This window comes from Talaromyces amestolkiae, assembly GCF_001896365.1.
Source record: "Talaromyces amestolkiae strain CIB chromosome Unknown scaffold10.1, whole genome shotgun sequence".
NCBI classification, from domain to species: Eukaryota; Fungi; Ascomycota; class Eurotiomycetes; order Eurotiales; family Trichocomaceae; genus Talaromyces; species Talaromyces amestolkiae.
The window spans coordinates 282543-309108 of NW_024468046.1; the positions used below are offsets into that span (position 1 = coordinate 282543).

Consider the following 26566-nt stretch of genomic DNA (forward strand, 5'->3'; position numbering starts at 1 on the left):
ATGATTCACAACACAATCTGAACAAGGATCATTGCCCCGCGAACTCGCCAGGCAGGCAAACATCAACCTTACATACCTTATATCGATTCATCTCTCACCATGCCTTCCCTTGAAATAACTACAGACTCTTCGAGTGCACGATGGTAATATCTCTTACTGTATGAAGAAAAAGAGATGACTGAACGTTCACTTTGTAGGAAACATCTGTACAAGGTTTTGAGCAAACCAGGCCCCTTCAGTGATGAAGATTGGGTACCCGGATCGGAGACCATCGATGCGCTGGAGACGTCTAAAGTTCTGTAAGCACTCCTAATGATCATGAGTGAACAGTAACTGATTATCATAGTGTTATGTGAGTCTTTTTTCTGGGCCAATGCTATCTACGCCGCATCTAATAGTGCTCAGCGGAGCTGGAGGGCTAGGATGTGAGATATTGAAGAATCTTGCGCTTTCTGGCTTCAAAGATATTCATGTCATTGACATGGGTATGTTACATTAACAATCAACTTTTCTTCAGCTAACATTTTTCAGATACAATCGACATCTCCAACCTCAACCGCCAATTCTTATTCCGTCAATCTGATGTAGGAAAGCCCAAAGCCGAGGTTGCAGCAGCATTTGTCCAGAAACGTGTCAAGGGAGTCAAAATCACGCCATATGTCGGAAAGATCCAAGACAAAGACGAAGACTACTACATGCAGTTCAAGATCATTGTCTGCGGATTGGATAGTATTGAAGCACGCCGATGGATTAACTCGACCCTTGTTGGCATGGTAGATGCCGAGAATCCAGAGAGTTTGAAACCTTTGATTGATGGGGGTACAGAGGGTATGTTGATTGTGCGCATAATTCAGTTGCTGCTCTCTACTAACGATGAACAGGTTTCAAAGGACAAGCTCGCGTCATTCTTCCATCACTCACATCGTGCATTGAATGCCAACTCGATATGCACGCCCCCAGAGCTGCTGTTCCACTATGCACAATCGCCACCATTCCCCGACAACCGCAGCACTGTATCGAATGGGCCCATCAAATTGCTTGGCAGGAAAAGCGGAAAGACGAACCATTCGACAGCGACGACCTCGACCACATCTCCTGGATCTATCAACACGCCTTGGAGCGCGCGAAGCAATTCTCTATTCCCGGAGTTACCTTTCAACTGACGCAGGGTGTCGTGAAGAACATCATCCCCGCCATCGCGTCGACTAATGCTGTTATTGCTGCATCTACAACATCCGAGGCTTTGAAGATTGCTACTTCATGCAACCCGTACTTGGACAACTACATGATGTATGCTGGCGAGGAAGGTGTATACACCTATACATTTACCGCAGAACAGAAACCAGACTGTCCCGTTTGCGGTAACCTCGCACGCACGATCCATGTTAACCCTGAAATCACTCTGGAAGAATTTATAGAAAATCTGGGCGAGCGAGCAGAGGCACAACTCAAGAAGCCTAGTTTGCGATCCGAGGAGAAAACACTATACCAACGGTTCCCGCCTCAGTTAGAAGAACAGACGCGGGTTAATCTACGGTTGAAGCTGAAGGACCTGGTGTCTGATGGGCAGGAAATCGCAGTCAGTGACCCTGCGTTCACCATTGATTTCCGGTACAAGCTCGTTTTTTCGTGATACCTTGATCACGAGGAAACGCATTGCTTGAGTGCTATACGTAGACGAGTTGACGAAACAATATCATGAAACACCTTCTAGACACATCAAAGAGGACTTTTTTGACCCGTAGAATGATTGACATCTATATCCACACAAATAGACAACACAAAACTCCAGTAAATGCAACCGCAAAGAGGCAAACAAAATCCAAAAAAAAATAAAGTGACAAGATGGGAAAGCGAAAAAGTGAGAGACGTTATTGCACCAGCTTGTTCAAGTCTCGTTTCAGCCGTACGCATTTGAGCTTCAACACCTTAACGCTTTCCAGGAAAAGAGTGTCACTAGGAAACTGGCCGGTACTCTCAATATTGAAAATAAAGTGATCCCGCACACGACCCAGTTTGACTTTATCCTTGAACTCATCGTGTCGTAGACATTCTCTGCTGACGGTATCTTTGAAGGGGTCGACCACCACAGCTTTGTCTTCGCCCGCATGACCTTCGTATCCACTACCCTTCTTCGCAGCTTCGGCAGATGTGATTTTCTCGAATCCGATGACACCCTTGGGGAAACACTTAGCGAACTTCTTTGCGTCTTCGCCAATGATAGGGCGCATGATTCGAATTTCGGGGAGGAGACGGTATGTTGCCGTTGCGACGGGAGAGAATTTGGCGTGGTCGGCACCGATACCCTTGATACAATGCATCTCGAGCTCGATAACCTGTCCTGGTCTAAGCTTAGCGATAAGAATGTCGGGATTGACCGGTCTGATTTCTCCTTCGCCGCTGAAATAGTTCACTTGACGACCCTTTGGATCAAATGTGATGTCGCTTGCATAGACGTGCGCGTTATGGTAGCGAAGGCGGGGGTCTTCTTCGCCCGGTAGAGCTCTTTCGTTGACGCTGCATTCAACGTGGAGATTTAAAACGACGGTGTTGAAGTCGCTAGGGTCGCTGCTCTCGGGGTCTTCCTCGGTGGCCTTTTTGAACCATTGCATCCAGTTGAGACCTTCTATCGAGCCTTTGAGCGGGATGAGACCGAGACGGGAGGCGAGCACTTCGTCTTGAATGACGGATGTATTATTGAGGATGTAGACAAATTCAATGGCGAGAGTGGGTACTTCGGCGATTAGGATACGGCGAAAAGCGTTTGCGACGGAGGCGTCGAGACCGACGAGGGAGAAGGAGGCATCGTAAGTCTCGTTTTTGTGAAAGTCGACTCGAAAGTTCTGACTGGGTCAATTTTGAAATGGTTAGACGAGGTAAGATTCAAGGACGTACATCTTGAAATTTCTCTATGGACCACTCATGTGATTCTCCAGGCCAATGCCCAGGGAAGTCTGTGGAGGGTATGTTGGTGATGGTTTCGGCATTGATATTGATAATCTAACACGTTAGACGGGCCGAAAGAAATCAAGACACTTTGAGCGCTTACTCTTCGCCGCGAAGGCTCCTCTGTAGTAGCTGCGACCGGTGCCATTGCTGCTGAATATGCGCATTCGCTCTGTTTGAAACTGTGAAGAAGCTGTACGAACTTTTTTTTCTTTAGGTCCTTGGGAGTCTTTTCTGCTCCGCAGACACTAGGCTGTTTCTGGTAAAGTGAGGGACGCTTATCTAATATGAGCCAATCATGCATCATTGAATCCCGATTACTGAAGAAAAGCTCGTCGATTGTTGCTTATAATCAACTTTTTAGAGCTGTTTTCTGAGTAAAATGTATAAGAATTGTCATAAAAGGCACTACAGCAATGTCAGAGTCCTTTTTTGTCATGCACTAGAGTCGTAGGTTGGGTTTTTTTTACTAATTTGTAGATGTATCACGTGACACACACCATAGACACCTCAGGCTGCGAACAATTCCTGCCGGAACTTGAAGGCGGAAGGACCACACTGAGCAACCTCAGATTCCCGACGTCCACACCTCAACTCGCAGCCATCCCAGCGTCGCCCGCCGCATCCCCCCGATGGCTTCTTCTCTTTCTCGCGTCGTTGGCCGTGTGCCAATGACGCTAGGTCGTCATCAATCGCTGTTCAAAGCTTCTGCCTCGTGCTCGCGGCATATGAGCACAACTCCCTCTCGACGAGCTGCCGAACCTCAACCCTACCAAGCCACCAGACTCATTCCTACAGATCCCTCGTTCGCTCACCTTGCGAACAAGGCAGGTCCTGAGCCCATCGGAGAAGGCGCTGCCTTAGAGTCGACCACCGACACCGGCAATCGCAAGATCCGACACTACACCGTCAACTTCGGTCCCCAACATCCAGCTGCGCACGGTGTGTTGCGTTTAATTCTCGAGCTCAATGGTGAAGAAATTGTTCGCGCCGACCCTCACGTCGGTCTTTTGCACCGTGGAACGGAGAAATTGATTGAATACAAGACATATATGCAGGCTCTGCCGTACTTTGACCGTTTAGATTACGTTTCGATGATGACCAACGAGCAATGTTTCTCGTTGGCTGTTGAAAAACTACTCAACATTGACATCCCTGAGCGCGCCAAATGGATCCGAACCTTGTTTGGAGAGATCACTCGTATTTTGAACCATCTTATGTCTGTCTTGTCCCACGCTATGGACGTTGGTGCTCTTACACCTTTCTTGTGGGGCTTTGAAGAACGTGAAAAGCTTATGGTTAGTAGAGTCTCTGTCAATGGTTGGACCATTCTAATTGTGGATGAATAGGAATTCTACGAGCGTGTCTCTGGTGCTCGACTGCACGCTGCCTACGTCCGACCCGGTGGTGTTTCCCAGGATCTTCCTCTCGGCTTGCTCGACGATATCTACCAATGGGCTACTCAATTCGGTGACCGCATTGACGAAACTGAAGAACTCTTAACCGACAACCGTATCTGGAAGGCCCGAACACAGGGTGTCGGTGTCGTCAGCGCTGCAGATGCCCTCAACATGAGTTTCACTGGTGTCATGCTTCGTGGTTCCGGTGTGCCATGGGATGTTCGCAAGTCGCAGCCATATGATGCCTACGGCCAGGTCGACTTCGATGTCCCCGTCGGTATGAATGGTGACTGCTACGATCGATACCTTTGCCGTATGGAGGAGTTCCGTCAGTCCCTCCGCATTATTCACCAGTGCTTGAACAAGATGCCCGCTGGTCCAGTCAAGGTTGAGGACTACAAGATCAGCCCTCCTCCTCGTGCTGCCATGAAGGAGAACATGGAGGCTCTGATTCACCACTTCTTGCTCTTCACCAAAGGTTACGCCGTGCCTCCTGGTGAGACCTACTCCGCCATCGAGGCCCCCAAGGGCGAGATGGGTGTCTTCGTCGTCAGTGACGGTAGCGAACGCCCATACCGCTGCAAGATCCGTGCTCCTGGCTTTGCCCATCTCGGTGGTTTCGATCAAGTCTCCCGCGGTCACTTGCTCGCCGACGCCGTCGCCATCATTGGTACTATGGATTTGGTGTTTGGAGAAGTCGACCGATAGGCCTTTTTCATGTTACAATAAGAACCTCGAGCAAAAGAAATCATACAGCTACCCTAAGAAGTAGCACTGTACTACTGGCGTTTTATTCATCGATCGGCTTGTTCATCAAATCATCCGAGATTTGACATGTTTTACTTTTTCTGAACCTCAATTTCCTTTGTGACGGCTGCCCTGCTAGTCCTCTTTCGTATTTGTATGTACAGCTAGTGTCAATAGAAAGATATGGATGGTCAATTAGTCCGTAACAATGATACATAGTTCTTGTATCGTTCCATTTGTAGAGTATATTACGATAAATCCCGGGCTTTCCTAAGACATTTTCTATCGTCAAAATGTCATTATTATCAATAGCTTCGTAAAGAATACCGATTTCGATGTATTAAACATTATCATCATGATAGTAAAAATTGACGTCCCGCGGCCTCCTCTTGTTCCCTTTCACGAACTCGGTGTCATCGGGCGGACGTTCGTTCTTGGTGTTGGCGGTCAACATGCTTTGTAAACTCATGCAGACGCTTTCGACAGTTTGGACGGGCGACCAGCCGGCTGAGGAGAGCAGGTCCAGACAGATGAAACCGTTAGAGTAGATGTGTGGATGGATCGGAATGGCGCGGGGTGTGTCTGTGGGTTGGGAGATTTTGACAAATACGACTTCTGGTGGTTCTGCGATACGTATGTCAATTTATTTTCCAAATCAGTGCTTTGAGGTGATTCGACTATACCAATAGGGTATTTTGAGCTGAACATCAGCTTGAGTCGGAAGGTCTGGTCTTGGTAGAGGGGATTCGAGTCGAGAACGCGGATGTCCATGAGCCATTGCTCGAAATTTTCGGCTTGCACTATCTCGATACCAGGAGGTAGATGGGTTTGCATCTGTCGAGTTATACTGGGTGAGCCATGAATCAGACATGCGGCGGTGGGTTATTTGATGCGGGGAAGCTCTTGACGGTACCAGGACTGTGACAAGGGGAAGAGAACGATTCTTTCGCGTACTAACCTTAGCAAGCTCCTATATCGTGAACTCAATTAGCAGCTGAGCTGAGAGTTTTGTGAATGAGAGGAGCTCTCATGACTTACCTTTCCTAACCGCTTGGAGGCGAACATCTCGCCGACTCACTTCCTCTTCTGATCGAATCTTTCAATTTAGAAATTGTATGATAGCAAGTATTTCAGCAGTCCGCCACGCTCCAAGATAGCAAGTTTGTGCGTCTTTGTGGCTGAAGCTCGTTCTTCAGCTCACTTCAATCGCAAATCCGATAGACGGTCGTCTTCGTGCAGTCCGGCAGCTTCGTGGATGTTGGTTGTAGCAGACTCGGCGACTGGCTCAGGTGTAATGCATGTTAGATTGAGTCGGCGATGAGCAGGCCAGCGCTCACACAATCGTATTTGATGATAAAAAGTGTCTCATGGAAGAGCTTTTACTGTCGTGAGTTACCTGACATGTCATGAACCCCAGGAGTCACGAGCCGCTAAACATGTCGGAGTGCCCCACCACCTTCTATCTCAGCCTTCTCTTTCAACAACTTTTCCTTAATTCATTCGTTCAACGGTTTCGATACGCTGCGAGGATCTTTCCTCCGAGGTTTCAGATTCGATTTGTTGTAGGGCCCTGTTCACTCCCCTGGTCGTAGCGCTTTGATCTTCATTAAAAGGCTGTAACAGAAGCACGCAGCTGGGTGTATATACCCGACTTCTTGCACCTCCCCGGGTTGCCAATCTTCGCATTGAGGAGCTGCTGTATCCAGTTCCTGTACTTCGGTACTCTCCGAGTTCTTTCTGGATGGAGATAGTCGACTTTGGGTTCTCATGAGTTTGTAATGATTACCGCTCAAGCACTCAGATTCTGGGAACGACACATATCTTTGACTAGATTCTGATCTACCAGAACATCAGCTTTTCCGAGACTCAGGACATGAGAAGAGCTCATCTTMAAGCCGTACCAAGCACTGATCATGTCTGTTCAAGATCTCAACATGATATTGTAAATCGGCAAATCTCCATTTCTCCGATCCCCAATGCTACTACTAGTCTATCCGTTCGCCCGCAATCTTCATAAACTTTAGAGACAAGTCCTTCACTACGAGTTAGTACAAAAGGGAAGTAGTGAGGTTACATGGCATCACTAATCCCTCTACAAAGTCAAGACTTTGAGGCGATCAAAATCATCATTATGGGGACCCCGCAGCTAAGAAGCAGGTATGACGTGCACATTGCCGGATAATTGTACGGCTCSTCCGGKGATGTCTTTACTGTATTTKGAGGCTACTCATCCTGAAGCCCTCCGTAGTGGGATGTGCCTTCGGGATATCGGGAAAAGTCTGTTTATATTAGCCTGTACGATGCGTGCAAGCATTGTATTTTCCGCCAACTGATGTCAATGTGTCAACTGCAGAACAAGCTACCCCGGTTATAACCCTGTCTGGCACGCTGCAGATCCCTAGACATGGCTCTCCTCAAGCCCAATCATGGGCGTAAAGCTGCATAGCAACTGTCTATACTACCGCATATTGCACAAAGCACGCACACACTAATCCTGCTCGGAGATCTTGACTTACATGTGTATATGATGCTTATTGCTGGCAGCAGGATTTGAGAAGATGTCTTTATCACCCCGCATCGATCGACGACTTAATAGGCGATTCAAGCCATTGTTTCGTTTCTTTTCTTATCAGTCTTAGTAGTTGTAAGTTTCAGGCACAAAATGTTCTCTTCCATGAAATACGTCTACATATCAGTGTTGCTGAGCCAGCTCACAATCGCTACCTCACCAACTCTCTCAAGTCGTGGTGAGAGCAGCTCCAAATGGAAGCTGAAAAAGTTCAAGAGCTTGGTCACCTTTGGAGATAGCTACACTGATGAAAGTCGGTTTGGCTATTTTGCCAGTCACAATGGTTCTGCGCCACCGGTTGGCTGGGTCGATCCAGTGGTAAGTTGTTTCATTGTACGTTCTATGAGTGTAAAAGTCTAATTGCTTTAAGAGTAACAATACTTCATCCGGTGGCTACATTTGGGCTCGATATGTCGCCTTTAATGCCAAAGTCAATCTCTACGACTACGCTGTCAGTGGTGCCGTCTGTTCCAACGAGATCACACCTCGTTGGGTTTCTGCCCTCAATGGCGACTACCCATCTGTTCTCGAATATGAGGTACCAGCCTACATCGGTGATAGTAAACTCACCACAAACGGAACTTCGTTTTTGGATATCCCCCCTTCGGAGACCGTCTATTCAATGTGGATCGGTACGAATGACCTGGGCGCGGATGCGTTCCTAACCGACTCTCAAGTACCCGGCAAGACTATTCCGGACTATACGGAGTGTGTATTCTCAGCGCTAGACAAGATTTATGCCAATGGTGCTCGGTTCTTTGTCCTCCAGAATGTGATTCCGTTGCAGCTTGTCCCTCTCTATGCGACGCCGGAAAATGGTGGAGTATATCCCAATCCAGATGGGACTACCAATGTCACCGAAGTCTCATATAGGATGTGGGAGAGTGTCAAGACCGTCAACGACATCTACAAGTATCAGCTCCCGTACGAGTTGTTAATTCAGAACAGATATCCTGGTGCTCAATTCGCTCTTATGGATATGTATAGCATTGTATGTAGCTCCTATCCGACCAAGGTCGAAAAGAAACAAGACAAATGCTGATTGTGAACTTACAGATTGCCGACATATACTATAACCCGGATCAGTATCTCGCTTCACCAGCTAATGTCACGGGATACATTGAGCAGTGCGATGCGAGTGGGGTGTGCTCTCTTGCAGCGAATCAAGAATCATTCCTGTGGTTTAATAATCTTCACCCTTCCTGGAAGACCGATTCTATCATTGCACAACGATTTGTTGAGGTCGTCAAAGGTCAGAGCAAGTACGCCACGTACTGGGGCGGAAGGTAGCAACGTGTGACGAGTGTACTGGTGTAAGGAAGTTGAAAGCAAAGAAACCTTGCCGTTGATTTGATGATTTCGTGTAACACGAGTGATAAGAAGAGACTCATATCGGCCCCCTCACCCATCAAGTCACACAAAGACGTACGGAGCAAGACATCAAGGCACAATATAATCGAATACAAAGCGTCATATGCATTCTCATAAGATTMCCCCTGCCAAGCCTGCAAGGAACGATGCTATTGATCTGATTGATTCTTAATTCTTATACGGGTTTTAATAACGGCGACCCCCTTGCGTCGGCACAACCACAACCTCCGGTTCGTTAAGCCCTAAAGCGGCCTATGGCGCTTGTAATCCATGACACTTTGTGATTGTAGTCGGTTTTTCATAGAGTAGCGCTCGGTCTTCATTTGAAGGAAGTACCCATCTGAATCCCTATACTCTATGTGTGCTGGCGCCCATATACCGAAAAAACATTCGGTAGAAGGCTTTGGAAATCAGGCAAGAGTCGCAATATACTTCCGTGGTGCTTATTCTAGTCATGATATGTCAGGGTTGCAAATCTTGCTACCACAATGGGCAAATGGCAAGGTCATGTTGATCAGTCTACTCGATATGGCTGTATGTTATATGTCATGCTTGCTCCCTAAATTATATTCAATTTACCTAGGGCTAAGCTAGGAGGACGCAGTATCCAGTGACCGTCATCCAGAAATGTTCTTCTTCTTTCAGGTCATTGCCGATATTCGTGTAACAGTCTAATCCCTGTGATAGCTCTACACTGATGCAAGAAGTGTAGTGGATCATCTACATACAGAGATTAATCACTGACCATAGAGTGGAGATTTTTCAAGCAACCTAGTTGTATGTGAGTTATCAAATGGTATAAGAGCCGTTAGACGTGTTTGCTGCATCTTCTTGATTGGGATTGCTGCGATATCAAAATATCCCTTGCTTTTTCTCAATATGAGAATAACTCACACTGGAGCTTAAGGTCAAATCAAAAGGAGAACGAGCTTGGGCCAGACGAAGAGATATAAAATCAGTCAAGCCCTCTCGTAATTCAAATCCATCTTTGCATCATCAACCATCAAACAACATCCAGAGCAACCTTCTTTACAGAACATCCTTCCTAAATCCCCAGCTCAAGGTACATATTTCAATCTCCATGCTCTATAAGATCATTTGATAACACTTTTTCATAGTCATCTCGATCTTTCTCACTATCAATCAAAATGCAGTTCTTCACCAGCCTCACTGCCCTCTTCCTCGCCACCATGGCCTTCGGCGCTGTCATCGACACCCGTACCGACAGCAGTGATCTCAGCCTCGACAAGACAGTCGAGAGTGCTACCTGTAGCCCCAAAGGAGGTGACTGTGTCGAAGGCGCCCTCGCCTGCTGTGAAGGCTTGCAATGCTTCATCCCTCCCACGAGCGGCTGGGAGCCCAAGGAAGTTCCGACTGGACAGGGTGCTTGCATCTAAGCTCGTTGACCAATTCTTCACAATCAAAGCGTCAGTATCTTCCTCATCAAGTTTATCGTTTTACGATTACTAACTTGATACAGATATCGAGACTCAAGTCAACAGTCATTACCGAATCCCAGATAAGAAGGAATGAAGAGTTTGAAAGTGCGCAAGAGAATACTTGAAGAATAGAATGGGCCCTTTATACTGTATGTACTTAATAGATTGTGCAATATGTACCTCAAGAATAAATACAACTTTTCTCCCAGAGAAACTTTCATCCTAGATCACCATCCAGTTCCTATCCACTATGTACATTGATTCATATGCCCAATCCACGTACTGGTTCCGAAAATTTTTACTTGTAAGTAACAACAACCTGGTTACCAGAGGCGCTGGCAGTGGTGACGACGTTGCCGCTGGAATCGACCAAGTCAATCAGATCAGCACCAGAGGTGTCGACGTCACCAGAACCGCTGGTGGCACTGGCATCAGTGAAGGTGACAGTGTCAAAGGCAGGGAAAGGAGCGAGAGACTGGGATCCGCCGCTAATGATGGTGAAGTCCTCGACGATCCACTCAGCGTTGGTCTGGCAGAGAGTGCTCTGAACCTCGCTGGAGGTGAACGTGTGAGAAACGGATTGACCGTTGGACTGATTGGTGATGGTGGCGACACCGCTGGTGGTGCTGGTGGCCTCGACACTCATCTCGATAGTGTCGCCGGCAGAGATGTCGATGCCGGAGAAGTCGTAGGCGTTATCGGGAATCCACTCGTACCAGGAGTCGTAGGAGACGGAGCCACCCTGGATACAGAAGTCGAAACCGGTCTGCAAGAGAGCGCTTTGGCAGGTGTCACCGTCGATACCGACCCAGGCACTGGCGCAGTACTGGGTGCTGTCGTCACCACCGCTGGGGATGGAAGGAGTGGGAGCAACGACGCTTCCGGAGACCTTGGTGAATCCGTTGCTGACCAAGACAGCACCTGACCAGTTGGTGCTCTGGTCATCGTTCTTCTGGGCCAAACGAGTACCAGTCAAACGGGCGTTGGGACGGCTGATACCATGTCTGTTGCGGCGAGCAACGCGCTGTGAAAGAGGGGAGGCAACGGCAGAGCCGGCAAGGAGAAGGGCAGCGGCAGTGGTAGCGAACTTCATTTTGGATGATTCTCTAGAATGAAAGAGGAGAAAGTAATAGAAGGTATATGATTTTCTGTTGTGGACTGGATGTCTGCCAGAGAAGGTCTGGACAAAGGGGGGTGGAGGTCCTACTTATACTTGAAATTCAATCATGGATTATGTATATCCACGGACGACTCTTCACTCCGGGACAAGCTCAGGGCCGTATGAAAGAAATAATATTATCTTGACGATACTTACTGTATCCGGTAGGTAGAAATATGGAGAAAATTGTTTAGTTTCATCTGACCAGGCATCCGGCATCTGTTAATCTAATTTAGTCACTTAGGGCGCAGTGGATGTCGAAATGGTCATGCATTATCAAGGATAGTTACAGTGCATCGGAATACTAGGAATACTAGTGCTCTGGGGTAGTGTGCGGCGTTTCATTAGTATCTTGGTACGCGGTCTGCCCGTTTACGTGGATTCACGGATCAGATTCGTAGCCCATATTACGCGGCTCCGCGTGTCATTGGCAGCCACGAAGCATTGCCTCTTTGAATACAGTATCAAGTACACATACTCAGCAAGACCGCTCTCAAGTGATATTTCTTATTTTAGAGCGCAGGGGAGTCCATGGGAATCAGTCTCAGGAACGGGGGTCTGGAATTCCCAACTCCCGACTTCCGGATGGGGCTGAGGACTAACCAAGGCAACTTGGTGATATCCAATGGCACTGAAGCTGCCCCCATTGTCCCCTTTCGTAGTGCCGACGATCATCGAGTCTTAGCTTTGCCAGCAATCAGCCACGATGCGACACCATAGCGAGCCATGCTCGTATCGGTATCTGAACGTGCGCCCATTCTTTTTCACTGTTGTGGATCCCGGGAAAGTTGCTAAGCCTTGGGGCCCATAAATGAGGGGATTAATTGTGGAGAAATGCTGACAGGAGCCCTCTCACACGCCACTGATGAGGGCTTGCATCTGGCGTCTGCGGAAGGAAGATGATGTAGGAATCAGCCTCAGCTCAGTGATATTACCTATATGACTACCTGATAATACCTGCAATAGAGAACGCTGTTAAGAGACTGTACAGTGAGCAATATCTCTCTTCCAGCAAAGTTTCGGGTTTTGCGACGACGTGGCACGGAGCACCGCAGATTGCAACCTGAAAGAAGGATCATCGGGACTTAGGGTTACCGTCCGTTTCAGTCTCCACAATATAGCCCAGATTGCCCAATTAGGAAACCCCGTATCATTTTGTTCCAAACACGCAGACGAAGATGCTGTTTCGTTATTCGCTCACCACAAAATTAGGGACAGTGGTTACAACAAATTTTTACCAATCAACGCATGTGAAATTTTTAGACCTCTGCCGTGGGTCCTTTTTGTTTGCTGTTTACTTTAATTTTGGGCGTTCCTGTACCAGGGGTTTGCCTGTTCGGATCCATTGGGATCACACAATATGGCTTGATATCAGTTTTAAAGAGAAATTACAGATTTCGGCAATATTGATCGGACTTGTTTCCGGCATAATAATTGTCAGGCATGAATCCTACCTTTGATTGCCTAGCAGGATAGCGTACTTCGTATGTGACAATCAATCTTGCCTGAGACAATAAGGTTATTCCTGAGAATGAAGTAACTTCACGCGGGGATCTGCATTGATTCTAGATAAGGCAGTGGCTTTACAATAAGACTATTTAAAGGTCAGTGATACATCTGCACGAGAAAAATAGATGCATGACCCGTCTATAGATACTGGAATGCCTACTATTGGAGCCGCCTATATTGTCTTCATATTTATCCTGATTAATGTTGCATTATTAAAAAAACCTGACCCACACTTGGATCTCCAACTTTTGAGGCTGTTCTGCGGTGACCTCCGATACCAGTCAATACTCTATGATGATTTTGTTATCTTCAAGGGAATATGAAATTGGGTTGTGTACTCTATACTCCATTTGGCAGCTAGGCTGCTTATGTTACACCGAATCTTCGTCTATTTTCTTGAGGGCCATGGCTGCGTACGGAACATCCATTTGATATAGAAATATACATTCTTGATTAGGGCATTGTCTTGCCTACGGTTACATGTGTTGAAAAACTCAGCAGTTCTCGAGTAAGAGTCCTGACGTATGTGGATATTTTAGTACTTTTAGGAGAAAGTTATTTAAATCATGAGCTATTTGGACATGCCTTGGCTTTCAACTCATCAGAGCCCTGGAAAAGATAGAAAAGTGTACCATGTCTCTGGAGTACTAGCAAATAGTAGAATGAGGTATGATATCGAATCACCATGTATTTCAATGCTGATGTGTCGGATCCTTTGTATATTTGTTTCATTACATCACATGTGATAGAAAGCCATCAGAAGCCTCAGGATTAGGCAAGTTAGACACCATATCAATAGCTTGAATTGCCAGCAATGTCAACCCTTTGACAGGTGTATTATTGTACCAGAATTTCAAAATGTTACTTGCTTCCGCCCGTTGGGCTTGACTCGGGGTCATCTGACAGACCAGCTGCAGGGGCAGTACCATCCGTGAATAGGCGCAGCCTATCATGAACCGAGAAAGGTACTGTGAGGCCGAAATGATCCGTTTGCAAGCCTCCTTAATTTCAGCGATGAGACTTTCGTCGTGCCAGTCTTCGATTGGAAAAAAGCATGGCCAGCGAGGAGAGGATGAAGTTGTCGAAGATAAGATGCCAAGGATAATGATTCTGGCGCAGGCGTGCATCGCAACTATTCTGGCGTGTATTGGACTGGTAAAATTATATAAATAATGGTGATCCGAACTGCTATCGTTTGTCGAGGACGGATTACTAGAAGGTATCGGTTGCAAGAACTGAAAAATATGGCTCTCCAGTTCGTCTAGGTCTTTCTTCATGAGGTTAATTTTCTGCTTTAAATCTTGCCACGCACTGTCTTCTTCCGACATATCGACAGCGTGGGATAGATCATGCTGCAATTCGGACAAGTATTTGGGTATCAAAAGCAGGGTATCATTAATTAACTCAAACTTTGATCGCGTTTGTTGGAGAAACGGTTTTAGTAACCATTCTTCGTTAGCAAGACATGTTGATCTACCTGTCATCAGAGATACGTGAATCTGTATGATGTTTAGCACCTAGGTAAATGCGGATTGCATGAATGTTTTGAGTTTGAGCCTTTTGGGTTTGACGTACCGCGTGCCCTCTGATTGCCAGAAATAGATCATGGAATTCCGGTCTTGCAAACAGCTCAGGCCCCTTGGCTTGCAGTAGAGCTACAGCACCTATGACATGTTGCTCATATCCACCAACGACAGTAGTGTGAAGTGTCTCATAGATGGACATGAATAGTGCCGCACAGATCAAGAAGCTATCTTCCACTTCATCCAGCACATTATCGTTGAGATGTCTTAATCTCGTTCGTATGTAGCTAAGCCCTCGATCGTACCACTTCAAAGCCTCCTTCATCAGACCAGGCTGTTTGGATTGATGAGCTATCAGTACCAGCGAAGGAGCAAGTAAAGGTGCACGCATCCTGATTGATAGATTTTGCCGTAATAGGCTAGGCAACCTCATGAGCCATGATTGCTTATCTCGACTGCTGGATATTGGTCTTCGTCCTGAAAGCGTGTAGTATTGTACTAGGTTGGATATAATCTGTATGTCATGCAATGGAACACTATGAAACTCTTTCCAAAGTCCAGACCTGAATTTGGAGCATTAGATAATAAGATTGTATGTATAAGCAAAGAAAGCAAAGTTCACGCACAGTGTACATAACTCGACTGATCGCTTGCCCACCAAGGTGGAACCTTCTTCGCGCTGATGTCTAAGGCTATGATCCACAGGACCCGTTTTTCTATCAGAGTTTAATTGAGTCTGAGCATTATTATTCGCCGCATATTTTGCGGCGCCATGATGTATGTTAGAAGCGTCCGTATTCAGAAAGACATTCCCTTGAACGGGACCAGGGCATGGCCTATTGGCGGCCACACAGAGGCCACATTGCGGATAAACCTCATCGCACTGTGATTATATGAGTGTATTAGTATTTGTAGCCTGTTGATTTTTTCTGTAAATCACCTGCATGTGTGATTTACCCTGAATAATGGCATGTCTTTGGATTCACTGACCTTCTTTTTGGCTCGTCGACAAGACGCGCATGCTTTGCTTCGTCCGCCTTGCCTGACCATCGTATTCTTTCCGCCTGCTTTTAGGCTTTTGTTCTTTTCTGGACAGTAAGTTCAGCGGTGTGAATATGAGGTCGAGGAAGAAGTCAAAGAGATAAGTTGGTAAGTTGTAATCAGGCGTTGGATTGGCCAATATCATCACGCTTAACCATATCGGGAAATTATCGCGGTGTGGGTCCAAAGTCAAGCTCATATTTGTTTCATCCAATCAGCGCGCTTGAAACGTTCGAAATATATTGAGGCCCTCAGGTGTTTTATTGATATACGTTTGTCTACCATATATCCGGATGCTCAAACGGATATTGGGGAGATATTACAAACTCCGAATTACCACAGAGAGTTAAGGAATATAAAATGGAGATGACGTTCGTCCTGGCGGGATGAATTCATTCTTCACTTCCTATTACAATCAACTCACTTGAATTTCCCAGATATTTTCTAACGGTCTCTTTACTCATCTACAACTTATTTGTATTTAAAGTATAATGGCGTCGACACACTCCAAAGCATGCTGTGAGACCCCGGTCCCGGCCAACGTTGTGGTTTACCAAGCCCAAGGAGAATACCTTGACATACTTGGGGAGAAAGTTTGTAAGTTTCTCTCTTTCTCTTCTTAAAGCCATTATATGATACACAGCTCATTGAAATAAAACAGATGTTGTCGGTGACAAGAACGCTGCCCGGGTCATTGTTTGGGTCTTTGACATTTTCGGATACTCACCACAAACACTACGAGGCGCAGATATCGTTGCTGCCAGTCTCTCAAGTTCATCAAAGGGACCTGTAGCAGTCCTTATTCCGGACTGGTTCGATGGCACCGTGGCCGACAAAGCCTGGGTACCCCCCGTCACAGACGAGCAGACAGCGAAATTAGGAAACTTCATCAAGACAAAAGCCGCCCCTGAGCTTGTTGTTCCCCGGGTGCTCAAGTTCACTGAGGCATTAAAGCAAAATCAACAACAGCCTGTACTTCCTAACCTACAGAGTTTTGGCATATTCGGATTCTGCTGGGGAGGCAAGTTGGCATCAATAGCCTGCCAGAGGTCTTCGGATAGTATCTTCTCGGTGGCTGTTCAGACATCTCCTTCAAGGGCGGATCCTGAAGAGGCAGCGAATATTTCAGTGCCGATGGCATTGCTCCTTTCAAAAGATGAGGATTTACCAACAATGCAAAAGTTCTACGACAACCTTCCTACGTCGGATAAATTCATGGAGAGATTCGATAGCCAGATACATGGCTGGATGAGTGGACGGTAAGCATTTCTCTCTTCAATTCGAATATTTGAATGTCAGATAAATCTAATTCGATCGTTAGAGGAGACCTTTCCGACCCAAGTGTCAGAGTGGAGGTCGAAAGGGGATATAAACTGGCGGTGGAATTTTTTGACAAATATCTTTAGTTGATTACTATAAGACTCAGTTGGGAGGTGAAAATGACATTTAGTCCATGTCAACGTGTGCTATCTTCCCATCAGCCATAGAAACACTGAGAAGCTCTCTCTTTTGAAAACAATTTACATCATAGCATGTCCTACAATCTCCCCTCCTTGACTAGCTTCCTAATAACATCCACCGTCCCCTCGACCGAATGCTGAGCAATACCCTTTTCCTTAGCGTAGAAAGCATTAAGCTCCTCTTGCGACGCTCCCGGATGATGCCACTCAAAGACATAAGTCATATACATCTCTCCACTGGCGCCCTCGCTAATAATGTTTCCAACAAAAGATCCATCGGGTTGCACAAAGTCGACTCTAGCGTCTTTGTATGCCGTGACTGTCTCTTTGACTCTTTTCTGATTTTCCCGGAACAGGACTTCGCGGACAGTGATAATGTTGCCTGTTGATGCGTCCGTGTTCTCGGATATGACAGTGGTCGTCTCGATCGCGTTGGGAATGAAGGTTTCTGCAGAGCGGGTTTTGAGTAAAAGCCCGGCCCAGACTTGCTCCTTTGAGAGGACTGGAGTTGCCCCCGGAGGATTTATTGGGGCAGTAAAAGCGATGTTGTTAACTGAAGGCATCTTTCAGGAAAACAAAGCTACAATGAGGGGTAAGTTTGTTCCACAGAACGGTGTAGAAACCGAATGTAATTATATTATATGTGGCCAAGATGGCAAGTTGGCAAGATGGAGAATTAGTACGGAATGTGCCACTACAGTTCCAACGAGAAATATTGCTGAGATAATGAGCTGTAAATATCCTGATAGTTTGTTTCTCAAGGCGTTACACGCGGTTTTGGGCGGAATTCCCAAATGACGTACACGATGTAGACGAGTGGAGCACCGTGAGCATATCAGAGTTCAGGCAGGGTTAGGGTTCTCGATTCTGGTTGAGGTGAGTGGCTTGGGAATGTCACGAACAATCGTGGCATGATGCACTGACAAAGCCGTGTTGATCGGAGCGTTCTTGCTGTTGGATTGTCTGGTGGAATGATTTTTTAATTATATAAATATATTTTTTGGGGAAAGTAACTACGTATTTCGAAATCTAAATGTTAATATGATACGGTAATACTTGATTTATCTAGTGCTACATGTCACGATCTTTAGGATCGCGAGTATTATGGTAATACAAGTGTATTGCTATTATTCATAACTTGTTGACATTGCTTTGGACTTTCTAAATATAGGCTTTGCATTCTGGACAAAAACAAGCATATTGAGTGTATTTTTGTAATACAACTATCTATCAATCTTACTACTCAAAGTTTTAGTCGAAAACCATACACGAAAGCTCCATATATGTATGTCTGTCTCGCTGAAATCAGATTACTCCACGTAAGCACTGTCACAAAACTGACCAAAACACTCCTCGGGTCACCATCAAAGGTCAAGGACGCCGGAAAGGCAAACAAAGTGATGAACCACACGCATTTATTCACTCAGCTCTTTCAAAGACCTTAACTCAATGGCACACGAGCGTGCTCCTTCGAATATTTAATTCTGAAGCCAGTGATCAAATATATAAGTACGACGCAGTACTCCATCAACAAGGCCATTACAATGAACGGCGCAACTGGGCCGGTCAATGAGTTCCACGTCTGACCTTGGCGGTATATTGAAAGAAAAGCGTAGGTCAGGCGCACGATAAAGAATGGCATGGCCAAGGACGCGCTACGGAGTACCTGGATATCAAAAAGTCATGAATATGTGTTTTTGAGGCTCCCCAGAGTGATTAAAATTCTCACCTTACAGCTTGTATGGCTGAGCTTGCTCTTCCTTAACCAGAAGAATATCTGAAATGAAAGAAGGCAAGCGACAAATACCGTCACGAGACAGTAACCAATCCGTACAAGTTTCGTGCCAGTTTCCAGGTCACCCGAGCTATCACTGCCTTGGAGACAACCGCCAGTAATGAGCACAGCGACACCCGCGAGAAAGAGTAGCCGAGAACAAACAATAGTCTTCGCGAGGATTTTGTTTTCGCGAAAATCTATGAATGTGCTGCAATTTGTCACAGATGTCAGAGGATCAGCCTTAATGAATTGAGTAGAAGAACTTACATGATATTGACCAGACCAATCGTAGCGGCGATACAAGGAAACACCCCGACATTCAATAGGATCAGTGCAGCAATAAGGAGCCCACTGCTTGAAGGCTGATTTTCATGAAGGATGACAACTATGCCTCCAGCAATACGAACTAACCAAGAGAGAGAATGTGTTAATATATCGATTTGGACCCCATAATCATGGCGAGGAAATGATGGCATACCGAGAGTGAAGATCAAAAGAACAACCCATGGAAACCGAGGAAGCTCTCGAATTGGACGTCGGAAGAATAGTAGCCCAGCAGCAGCCACCGCGGCTGGCACGTAGAATACTATCTGCGCAATGCTGACTTTTGTGTGTTCGTTAAGCATTTTGATTCGATGTAAGCCGAGGTGATCGGATTGATATGGGACAAGGTAACAATTAAGGAGATTTGGTCACCATGGGGCAGTTATGGCTTTATATAGCCGCAAGAAAACATCGCTAAGAAGCCTTCCAAGTATAAAGCTCATATATTCGTCCTTCGAGAACAACATATCGCTCAAGCGCTAGTATGCCCTTTTCATGTTCAAACCCTTCGATTTCGCATGTTGCGTCCTAATTAGGGATAGCTCATCTCCTAGTGATTGCGCGAGATTCAAAGTGGAGCCTGAGCGTAACCCTAAAATATTAGGCAGTCTGAGCTAGACCGTTTTGGGATGCAACATGCGAACGCGAGATTTTCCATGAGGCTGAGCCACCAAAAAGAAACGATAAATCTGCTGACAATGTGTGGCTGGTTCAAGAATCAACTCTGGGCTGATTCAACGTCGTGGTGTACTTGAGAATCCGTAATCCACGCCCTTGAAGTTTTCGTAGTGCTGCTTCCATCCATTGCACCTCCCTTTCTAGTCCTGGATAGTACTTGACCGTCTCATACACCAGCGTTAGAGGTGTCCCGGCCGACCACGTCCCCCATACAGCTATTTCAGATTCGAGGCAATATTCGATAGATTGACAGACGTCATCGATCAGACTCTTGAAGTTTATCCTGTGGCCCAACGAAGTAAAATGAGATATGTCGTAGCTGTATGAACCTGATGGCTGGAGGCGTAGGTACCTACAGTGGCACATGTTGTCTTGGAATGCTTCACAGTCGGGAAAGTTGGAGCAATATGCATCACTGGCGTCAAACTCCAGACTGGCTATACCCATATAGAGAAGAGACAAGCCATTCCATGTCAGAAGTGAGACTGCCCAGTACATCATAAGCGAGCGCGCCACTGTCATGCTGCAAAACCTGTAAGCGACAGGAAACACTTTCCCACGGACAGGATCATCGGCTGAATTGGGCTCTTTCGACAAGACCGACCAATACATGGGCTGGGCGAAGTCTTTTTCGTATTCTTTGTAGACATTTTGAAGCACTGCATCCATTTTCCAGCACTTTGCAAGACTTTCTAGCCAGGATTCAAGCTTCTCAACCGGTCCCAAATGCTGTATACGGTCATTTTCTCGAAATATAGATGACGCTTCGCACAAGCAGTCCACTAATCGATCCATAGCGCGTTTTGGGCGCAGCTTCCACGGCGTAGTCATCCATAGATGGCTTGATAAGAAGCTTGGAACATGATTCGCCATGCTAAGCAAAGCCTGTATAATTAACTTAGATTTAGCTAATAATATCCCACCAGATTCGGACTTACCCCTTGAGCTCGAATGCCTAGAAATAGCTCATGCGCCACACCCGACATATGCCGGTCAGCACCACGAGCCTCAACAAGCCTCATACAAGCCTTGCAGTGATTATAGTATCCCTGTTGAGCATCTCCAGGACACTCCATAGCCTCGTATAAACCAAGACATAGGCATACAGCAATTATTTCGTCATTGTACATCACATCCGGATTCCACAGCGATTTCTGAAGCTCCCGAAGCCCGCTGGTGTAGAATCTAAGGCTCTCATTAACAAAGTCTCGGTCGTCGTGCTGTCTACCGAGGATAGAAGCCGCAATAGCTGACATAGCTGCTTGTAGAGCAGGTGTTTGCATGAAAAGCTGGGGTAGTTGTAGCATCCAAGGCCCACCTCGACCTTTGGAAGGGTCTATTACACCACCTGCGCCTATTGGAATACATGTGGTAATAAAAGCGCTTAGTAACTGTTCACGGTTCGCTAGTCCGTAAAGAACATCGGAAGCTGGAATCGCGAAAAATTGGTGACGCCTTGTACTCAAAGAGGTTGTCGCTCCATTTGTCGACTTCGATCCGTTTTGTAAAGCTTGGAAACTTTCATGGCCTTCCGATGAAGTCTGGCTGACTGTCTCAAACGAGCTCGTGACTACAAGCTTCTCGCCCGTTGCACTTGCCCGAACAGGTATGAACCGTACATCTTTATCATACCCCAGACATGTCCTTTTGGATTTGATACAATTCGCACATACTGGTCGCTGTAGGTCGCACTTTATGCGGACACAGAAGCCTCATATGTCAATGATAGAACGTAAAGTGGACGAGAAGGCGAAGGGGTAACGTACAGCTATCTTGCGCTTGCGACACGTTTTGCACCCTTTCGACTTCCCAGGTACTCCAACCATGGGTATCTTGTTGTTTTAGTCAAGGATATTTCTTAATGGATATTTCTCTCTCTCACTTGATTACATATCAATGGAGTTGAATAGTTGGGTGGTTGAAGGATGTTGGTCGATATCTTACCCTATTTTATATTGGTGGGGCTATACGAAAGTATCAGCCAATCAAATAGTGGCATATCGTGCTTTTGTTTAACAATGACAAAACAGAATGTGATTGGCTGGGCTACGTACAGTGGATCGAAATATCAAGAACATTAACTTCCTAATTTCGACCCCGACTTTCAACGACATTATCTTTTAAAGTGGACTCTGGGCGCCCTGTTCAATTTCTTATCTCCGAAAAGTTTTCAACTGGTACTCCGCTCATTATATAAAAGCTTGTCACCGAAGAAGAGACACGTTGCGACCGCTCCTTCCACTTTTTGAAATACAAATTCCGCGATTATCTACAACCAAAACAGGCAGTATTTTCATAAGCCTGCCTCGATTACGCGATGCTGCAATAGAGGATATCTCTTCCTACTGAGAATCTATAGATCCATCTTTATACATTTACATCTCCTCAGAGACGCAGGCAATGGCAACCATCAGAGATAGAACTACAGCCTTCCAAAATGGGACAGTCGATGAGACAACCCCTCTCATTGCTTCTGAGAGTGCCTTAGAAGCAGGTCAAAATGGAAATGGGGAGGCTGATGGACAGGATCCCGACTCCAAGGATTCCGAGAAGTTGCCTGTCGTTCAGATTATGTTACTCTGCTTTGCTCGCATTGCTGAGCCAATCGCCTTTTTCTCCATTTTCGCATTTATCGGTGAGATGATTGAAGATGCAGCTGGGGTTACTGAGTCTGAAGTTGGTTTTTATAGTGGTCTCATCGTATGTACCTCTTCTTCAAGATACCATTCGCGACGACTGACGACATGACAGGAGTCGATATTCTCTTTTGTTCAAATGCTCCTCATGATTCCTTGGGGTCGAGCTGCCGACAAATTTGGAAGAAAACCAGTCCTTGTGATTTCCATGGCTGGGATGTCCGCTGCAAGTGCATTATTTGGAACCAGTCACACCATTTGGGAGATGATCATGTATCGATCTATTGCGGGAATGTTCTCGGGCACTATTGTGTTAGTCTCATCGTTCATCATGCAGCAATCCATGACGCGATCTATTTCTTGACAACAAACTAACTATAAATAGTGCTGTGCGTGCATCAATTTCAGAGAACAGTACACCGAAAACACAAGCCCGAGCATTCAGCTACTTTGCATTTTCGAACAATCTAGGCATCGTTCTAGCTTCTTTTATGGGTATGTCATCAAAATAAAGATAGAGGACCAGCAACTAATCAACCTAGGCGGTGTTCTTTCTCGACCTGCGGATAAATATCCTTCTGTGTTTGGCGGAGTCCAATTTTTCAAGGACAATCCTTATGCCCTTGCCACATTCACGACCGGGGCTATCGGCGGAATTGCGTGTATAGTATCTGCGCTGTTTATCAAAGAGGTTAGTAATGTTACTCATCATTTGCTAAATACTATACGGGTCAAGGAAAACTAATCATGATTCCTTTGTAGACACTAAGAAAGACACCTCAAGGAGACGCGAACGGATCGGCACCTAAGACAATGACTACAACTGATATTATGAAGGCACCTGGTGTGTCACAAGTCTTGTTTGTGTATGCATTTACTATGCTTCTCGCCTTGGCATACACAGCCAGTAAGTTTGCCCTTTCCAGAAACTTCCAACCTCCCACAAACATTTCCCTCGTATATGGCCACGGAACTCTACTGATTCAGTCTCTGCTACAAGTCGTGCCGATTTTCTATTACACCAGTGTCGACCTGGGAGGCTACGGCCTCAGTGATTCACAGATCGCAATGTTCCTCGGAATCGCTGGACTTTCTCAGGCGGTATGGCTCCTTTTCGTTTTCCCACGGCTGCACTGGCGCATTGGAACCGGCGGCGTTCTACGGCTTTGTGCCTCAGCGTGGCCAGTGTGGTTCGTCGCAACGCCAGCCGCCAATTATCTGCTGCGACTTGGTTTGGAAACGACATTCTGGACTATTGCGCCATTTCTGCTGGTGGTAGGAAGTGGTGTCGCCATGGCTTTCAGTATGTCTTTCCCATCAACCATTTTTAGCTCAAGGCTATGTCATGAAACGATAGAAAGCTAAACTTGGTGACTTTTTGCGTCAATAGCTGCTTGCCAACTTGCCATAAATGACATTTCACCTTCTCCGGAGACTCTAGGTACCGTGAACGCAATCAGTTTGACACTTAACAGTGGCCTCCGAGCGGTTGCGCCTGCACTTTTTTCCATTCTATTTGCTACCGGTGTCAAGGAACAAATCTTCAAGGGTTACTTGGCATGGTTAATACTGGTTATCTTGGCTATCGGTTATAGAGGAATTTTACTTTGGTTGCCTGCCAGAGCAGAGGGTAAGATAAATAGCGTCGAGGTGGATGACACGGATGAATAAACAGGACTACTAGATTATCCTCACCAACAGCTATCAAACGAAATGAATACATTTTATAAGTTTTCTGACCAAAAAAAGCTGATATGATTGTTCGACAACAAGGTTTCTCTAGAAATATAGATGTTGCTTTAAATATACTGAATCTTACTTAGCACGCTCTACGGAGTAGATTTGGAGTCATCCCACGCCATAGCTATGCCCAAACCCAAGATATCCAGGGTCATGAATATGCTGGATACTTAAATTGTCTAAGATATAATGATATTCAAGTTCAGTAGATAAGTGTCCCATTATATTCCATAACATCCACTATCTAGAAACTTTATAGATATGTATGTATACCTCTCCGATTGATTCAGGCAGTCTTCGATTCCGCCTGTTCTTCATACGTAACCTGTTCCTTCTTTTCCTGGATCTTTTGCACCATCTCCAGCTTACTATCCTCGCCCTCAAAGAGATACGTCAACTCTTCCAAAGTAGGACCAGCCGTCTCGACGTAGAAAAAGTACACGACGAGGAAAATTATCAACACCCAAATGTCATAGTAAATGTAAAATTTCCAGCCGATATTTTTCAGTCCAATGGGGTTAACATAACTGCCAAAGATGGAGGAAACCTGGATCGTGAGAAGAACGAAAGCCCATGTTTTGGCGCGCATCTGTAGAGTTACGACTTCGAGCGGGTAGGTAACGATCAAATTTGTCCAAGCGAATGTGTAGAAAGCCTGGAAGATGAAGATGCAAGCAATGACTAATCTGCCTGCAGCGAGAGAGTTGTGCTCGAGGTACTGCTGAGCGGCGATTGTCCAGACGATGAAGGTGACTAGAACGCCGCCAGATCCGGTGAGGAAGAAGAAACGGCGACGGAAGCGATCGATGATGAGCGTGACGAAGATGGCCACAATGTACTGCCAAAGTGTAACCATGCCGTTGACGAGTGTGATTTCGTACTCGGTCTTGAGTCCCGTGTCTTTCAGGATTTGTGTCAGGTAGTTGGATACTAGCAAGTTACCGGAACTCTGACTGAAGACTGCAGTGGCAAAGCAAAGGAAGATACGCTTCAAGTTCGCCCGTGACGAGAAAAAGTCCTTCCATGTCATATTGTTCTCGGCTTCCTTGCTGATTGCCTGCTGGATCTCGGCGCATTCGACCTCCACCAGCTCGGAGTTGGTGTTGCATTCGCCGTGATATTTGACCAAGATGTCTCGAGCTTCTTGGACACGGCCTTTGGACATCAACCAACGTGGTGATTCAGGACAGAACCAGATGAGAGAGAACTGATAAGCTGAGGGGACGATTTGGATGAGAGTGGGAAGTCTCCACGACCACTGGCTGTTGATACGATAACAGCCAAAGGTTGCCCAGGCACCGATCACATAACCCAAGACGATAGACGTGTTATAGAAGGTCGTGACTTGCACACGCTCCTTTGGATGAGACAGCTCAGTGACGAGGACCGGGGCACCCATCTGAATCAAAGASGAGCCGATGCCCAGCACAATCTTGCCGCCAATGTACATATTCAATGAAGTAGCAAAGAATTCGACCAGAACTCCAGCAATGATAACCACTGAGCCCAGAGCAGTCGGAAGACGACGACCCCATTTATCGGCGATCCAGCTGAAGAAGATGAATGGAATTACACCGCCAATGGCGTTGGAGGCTCCAAAGAATCCAAGCGTGCTGCCTTCGGGATGCCCAAATCGATCTTGCCATGAGTTCAAGACCTGCATTCCGTTCGTCATAGACTAGTCGAAAAATTCGTTGTTAGATGAAATGCATTCGGATTGGGAGGTGCAAAGCGTGAGAAATTTTGACTTACCCCGTCAATACCGAGCGCGGCACTAGCAAGTAAAGAGGAAGTGAGAAGGAAGTAGAGCAAGATGCCATTCTTGCGTCGCCAAAAGGGTGGAATAGAGTCCATATCGATGGGTGATATGATACCCTCGACTGCGTGAGCAGCAGCAGGAGCCATGCTTGCGGTGTGGTCTTGACGAATTGATCTTTAGTCAGGAGAGATTGGCAGACAAAACCTTGAGAGGACCTGCAGCTGGATTAATTCACTGCATGAGGCATTTCCAACGTGGGCAACATAGGTCCTTATATAGAAAAGTGCCCTATCAAGTTGTCAGGAACTAGAACTTGCAGTGCGTGGAGTAAATCCCGGAGAGAAAATTCATGATTTGGTTGGTGGGGATATCGTCCCAGTAAACCAGTCAAGGTAGAGTGCTTTGATTTTCTCCAGGAATAATAAAAATTTAAACATTTTGCGGGGACGGGGAAATTTAAACGGCGAAATTCAAACGGCGAAACGCAT

At 46.2% G+C, this 26566-nt stretch overlaps 12 protein-coding genes across 12 annotated transcripts; 6 read left to right on the forward strand and 6 right to left on the reverse strand.

The window, feature by feature from the left end:
- Positions 1 to 99: 99 nt before the first annotated feature.
- On the forward strand, positions 100 to 1633 carry BHQ10_005575 (uncharacterized protein; the record flags this gene model as incomplete). Its single annotated transcript, XM_040878066.1, has 6 exons — positions 100 to 143; positions 198 to 299; positions 347 to 352; positions 406 to 485; positions 532 to 828; positions 882 to 1633. 6 exons carry the CDS (start codon positions 100 to 102, stop codon positions 1631 to 1633), a joined length of 1281 nt encoding a protein of 426 aa, XP_040734079.1.
- A 238-nt stretch (positions 1634 to 1871) lies between these two features.
- BHQ10_005576 (uncharacterized protein) lies at positions 1872 to 3094 on the reverse strand (the record flags this gene model as incomplete). The annotated part of the gene is made up of 3 exons (XM_040878067.1): positions 1872 to 2843; positions 2896 to 3000; positions 3050 to 3094. 3 exons carry the CDS (start codon positions 3092 to 3094, stop codon positions 1872 to 1874), a joined length of 1122 nt encoding a protein of 373 aa, XP_040734080.1.
- A 484-nt stretch (positions 3095 to 3578) lies between these two features.
- On the forward strand, positions 3579 to 5054 carry BHQ10_005577 (uncharacterized protein; the record flags this gene model as incomplete). Its single annotated transcript, XM_040878068.1, has 2 exons — positions 3579 to 4244; positions 4296 to 5054. 2 exons carry the CDS (start codon positions 3579 to 3581, stop codon positions 5052 to 5054), a joined length of 1425 nt encoding a protein of 474 aa, XP_040734081.1.
- A 379-nt stretch (positions 5055 to 5433) lies between these two features.
- Positions 5434 to 6158, reverse strand: BHQ10_005578 (uncharacterized protein; the record flags this gene model as incomplete). The annotated part of the gene is made up of 4 exons (XM_040878069.1): positions 5434 to 5717; positions 5777 to 5927; positions 6052 to 6063; positions 6132 to 6158. The coding sequence occupies 4 exons, from the start codon at positions 6156 to 6158 to the stop codon at positions 5434 to 5436; spliced, it is 474 nt and encodes a 157-aa protein (XP_040734082.1).
- A 1597-nt stretch (positions 6159 to 7755) lies between these two features.
- BHQ10_005579 (uncharacterized protein) lies at positions 7756 to 8952 on the forward strand (the record flags this gene model as incomplete). The annotated part of the gene is made up of 3 exons (XM_040878070.1): positions 7756 to 7980; positions 8033 to 8653; positions 8719 to 8952. 3 exons carry the CDS (start codon positions 7756 to 7758, stop codon positions 8950 to 8952), a joined length of 1080 nt encoding a protein of 359 aa, XP_040734083.1.
- Positions 8953 to 10181: 1229 nt separating this feature from the next.
- On the forward strand, positions 10182 to 10430 carry BHQ10_005580 (uncharacterized protein; the record flags this gene model as incomplete). The annotated part of the gene is made up of 1 exon (XM_040878072.1): positions 10182 to 10430. The coding sequence occupies one exon, from the start codon at positions 10182 to 10184 to the stop codon at positions 10428 to 10430; it is 249 nt and encodes an 82-aa protein (XP_040734084.1).
- Positions 10431 to 10770: 340 nt separating this feature from the next.
- On the reverse strand, positions 10771 to 11565 carry BHQ10_005581 (uncharacterized protein; the record flags this gene model as incomplete). Its single annotated transcript, XM_040878073.1, has 1 exon — positions 10771 to 11565. The coding sequence occupies one exon, from the start codon at positions 11563 to 11565 to the stop codon at positions 10771 to 10773; it is 795 nt and encodes a 264-aa protein (XP_040734085.1).
- Positions 11566 to 16195: 4630 nt separating this feature from the next.
- BHQ10_005582 (uncharacterized protein) lies at positions 16196 to 17110 on the forward strand (the record flags this gene model as incomplete). Its single annotated transcript, XM_040878074.1, has 3 exons — positions 16196 to 16301; positions 16366 to 16963; positions 17026 to 17110. 3 exons carry the CDS (start codon positions 16196 to 16198, stop codon positions 17108 to 17110), a joined length of 789 nt encoding a protein of 262 aa, XP_040734086.1.
- A 131-nt stretch (positions 17111 to 17241) lies between these two features.
- On the reverse strand, positions 17242 to 19567 carry BHQ10_005583 (uncharacterized protein; the record flags this gene model as incomplete). The annotated part of the gene is made up of 4 exons (XM_040878075.1): positions 17242 to 17717; positions 18899 to 19149; positions 19209 to 19347; positions 19420 to 19567. 4 exons carry the CDS (start codon positions 19565 to 19567, stop codon positions 17242 to 17244), a joined length of 1014 nt encoding a protein of 337 aa, XP_040734087.1.
- Positions 19568 to 19976: 409 nt separating this feature from the next.
- Positions 19977 to 21199, reverse strand: BHQ10_005584 (uncharacterized protein; the record flags this gene model as incomplete). The annotated part of the gene is made up of 2 exons (XM_040878076.1): positions 19977 to 20828; positions 20882 to 21199. The coding sequence occupies 2 exons, from the start codon at positions 21197 to 21199 to the stop codon at positions 19977 to 19979; spliced, it is 1170 nt and encodes a 389-aa protein (XP_040734088.1).
- Positions 21200 to 22343: 1144 nt separating this feature from the next.
- Positions 22344 to 24250, forward strand: BHQ10_005585 (uncharacterized protein; the record flags this gene model as incomplete). Its single annotated transcript, XM_040878077.1, has 6 exons — positions 22344 to 22643; positions 22695 to 22891; positions 22965 to 23074; positions 23122 to 23270; positions 23342 to 23882; positions 23970 to 24250. The coding sequence occupies 6 exons, from the start codon at positions 22344 to 22346 to the stop codon at positions 24248 to 24250; spliced, it is 1578 nt and encodes a 525-aa protein (XP_040734089.1).
- Positions 24251 to 24605: 355 nt separating this feature from the next.
- Positions 24606 to 26224, reverse strand: BHQ10_005586 (uncharacterized protein; the record flags this gene model as incomplete). Its single annotated transcript, XM_040878078.1, has 2 exons — positions 24606 to 25997; positions 26072 to 26224. 2 exons carry the CDS (start codon positions 26222 to 26224, stop codon positions 24606 to 24608), a joined length of 1545 nt encoding a protein of 514 aa, XP_040734090.1.
- Between the last annotated feature and the right edge of the window lie 342 nt (positions 26225 to 26566).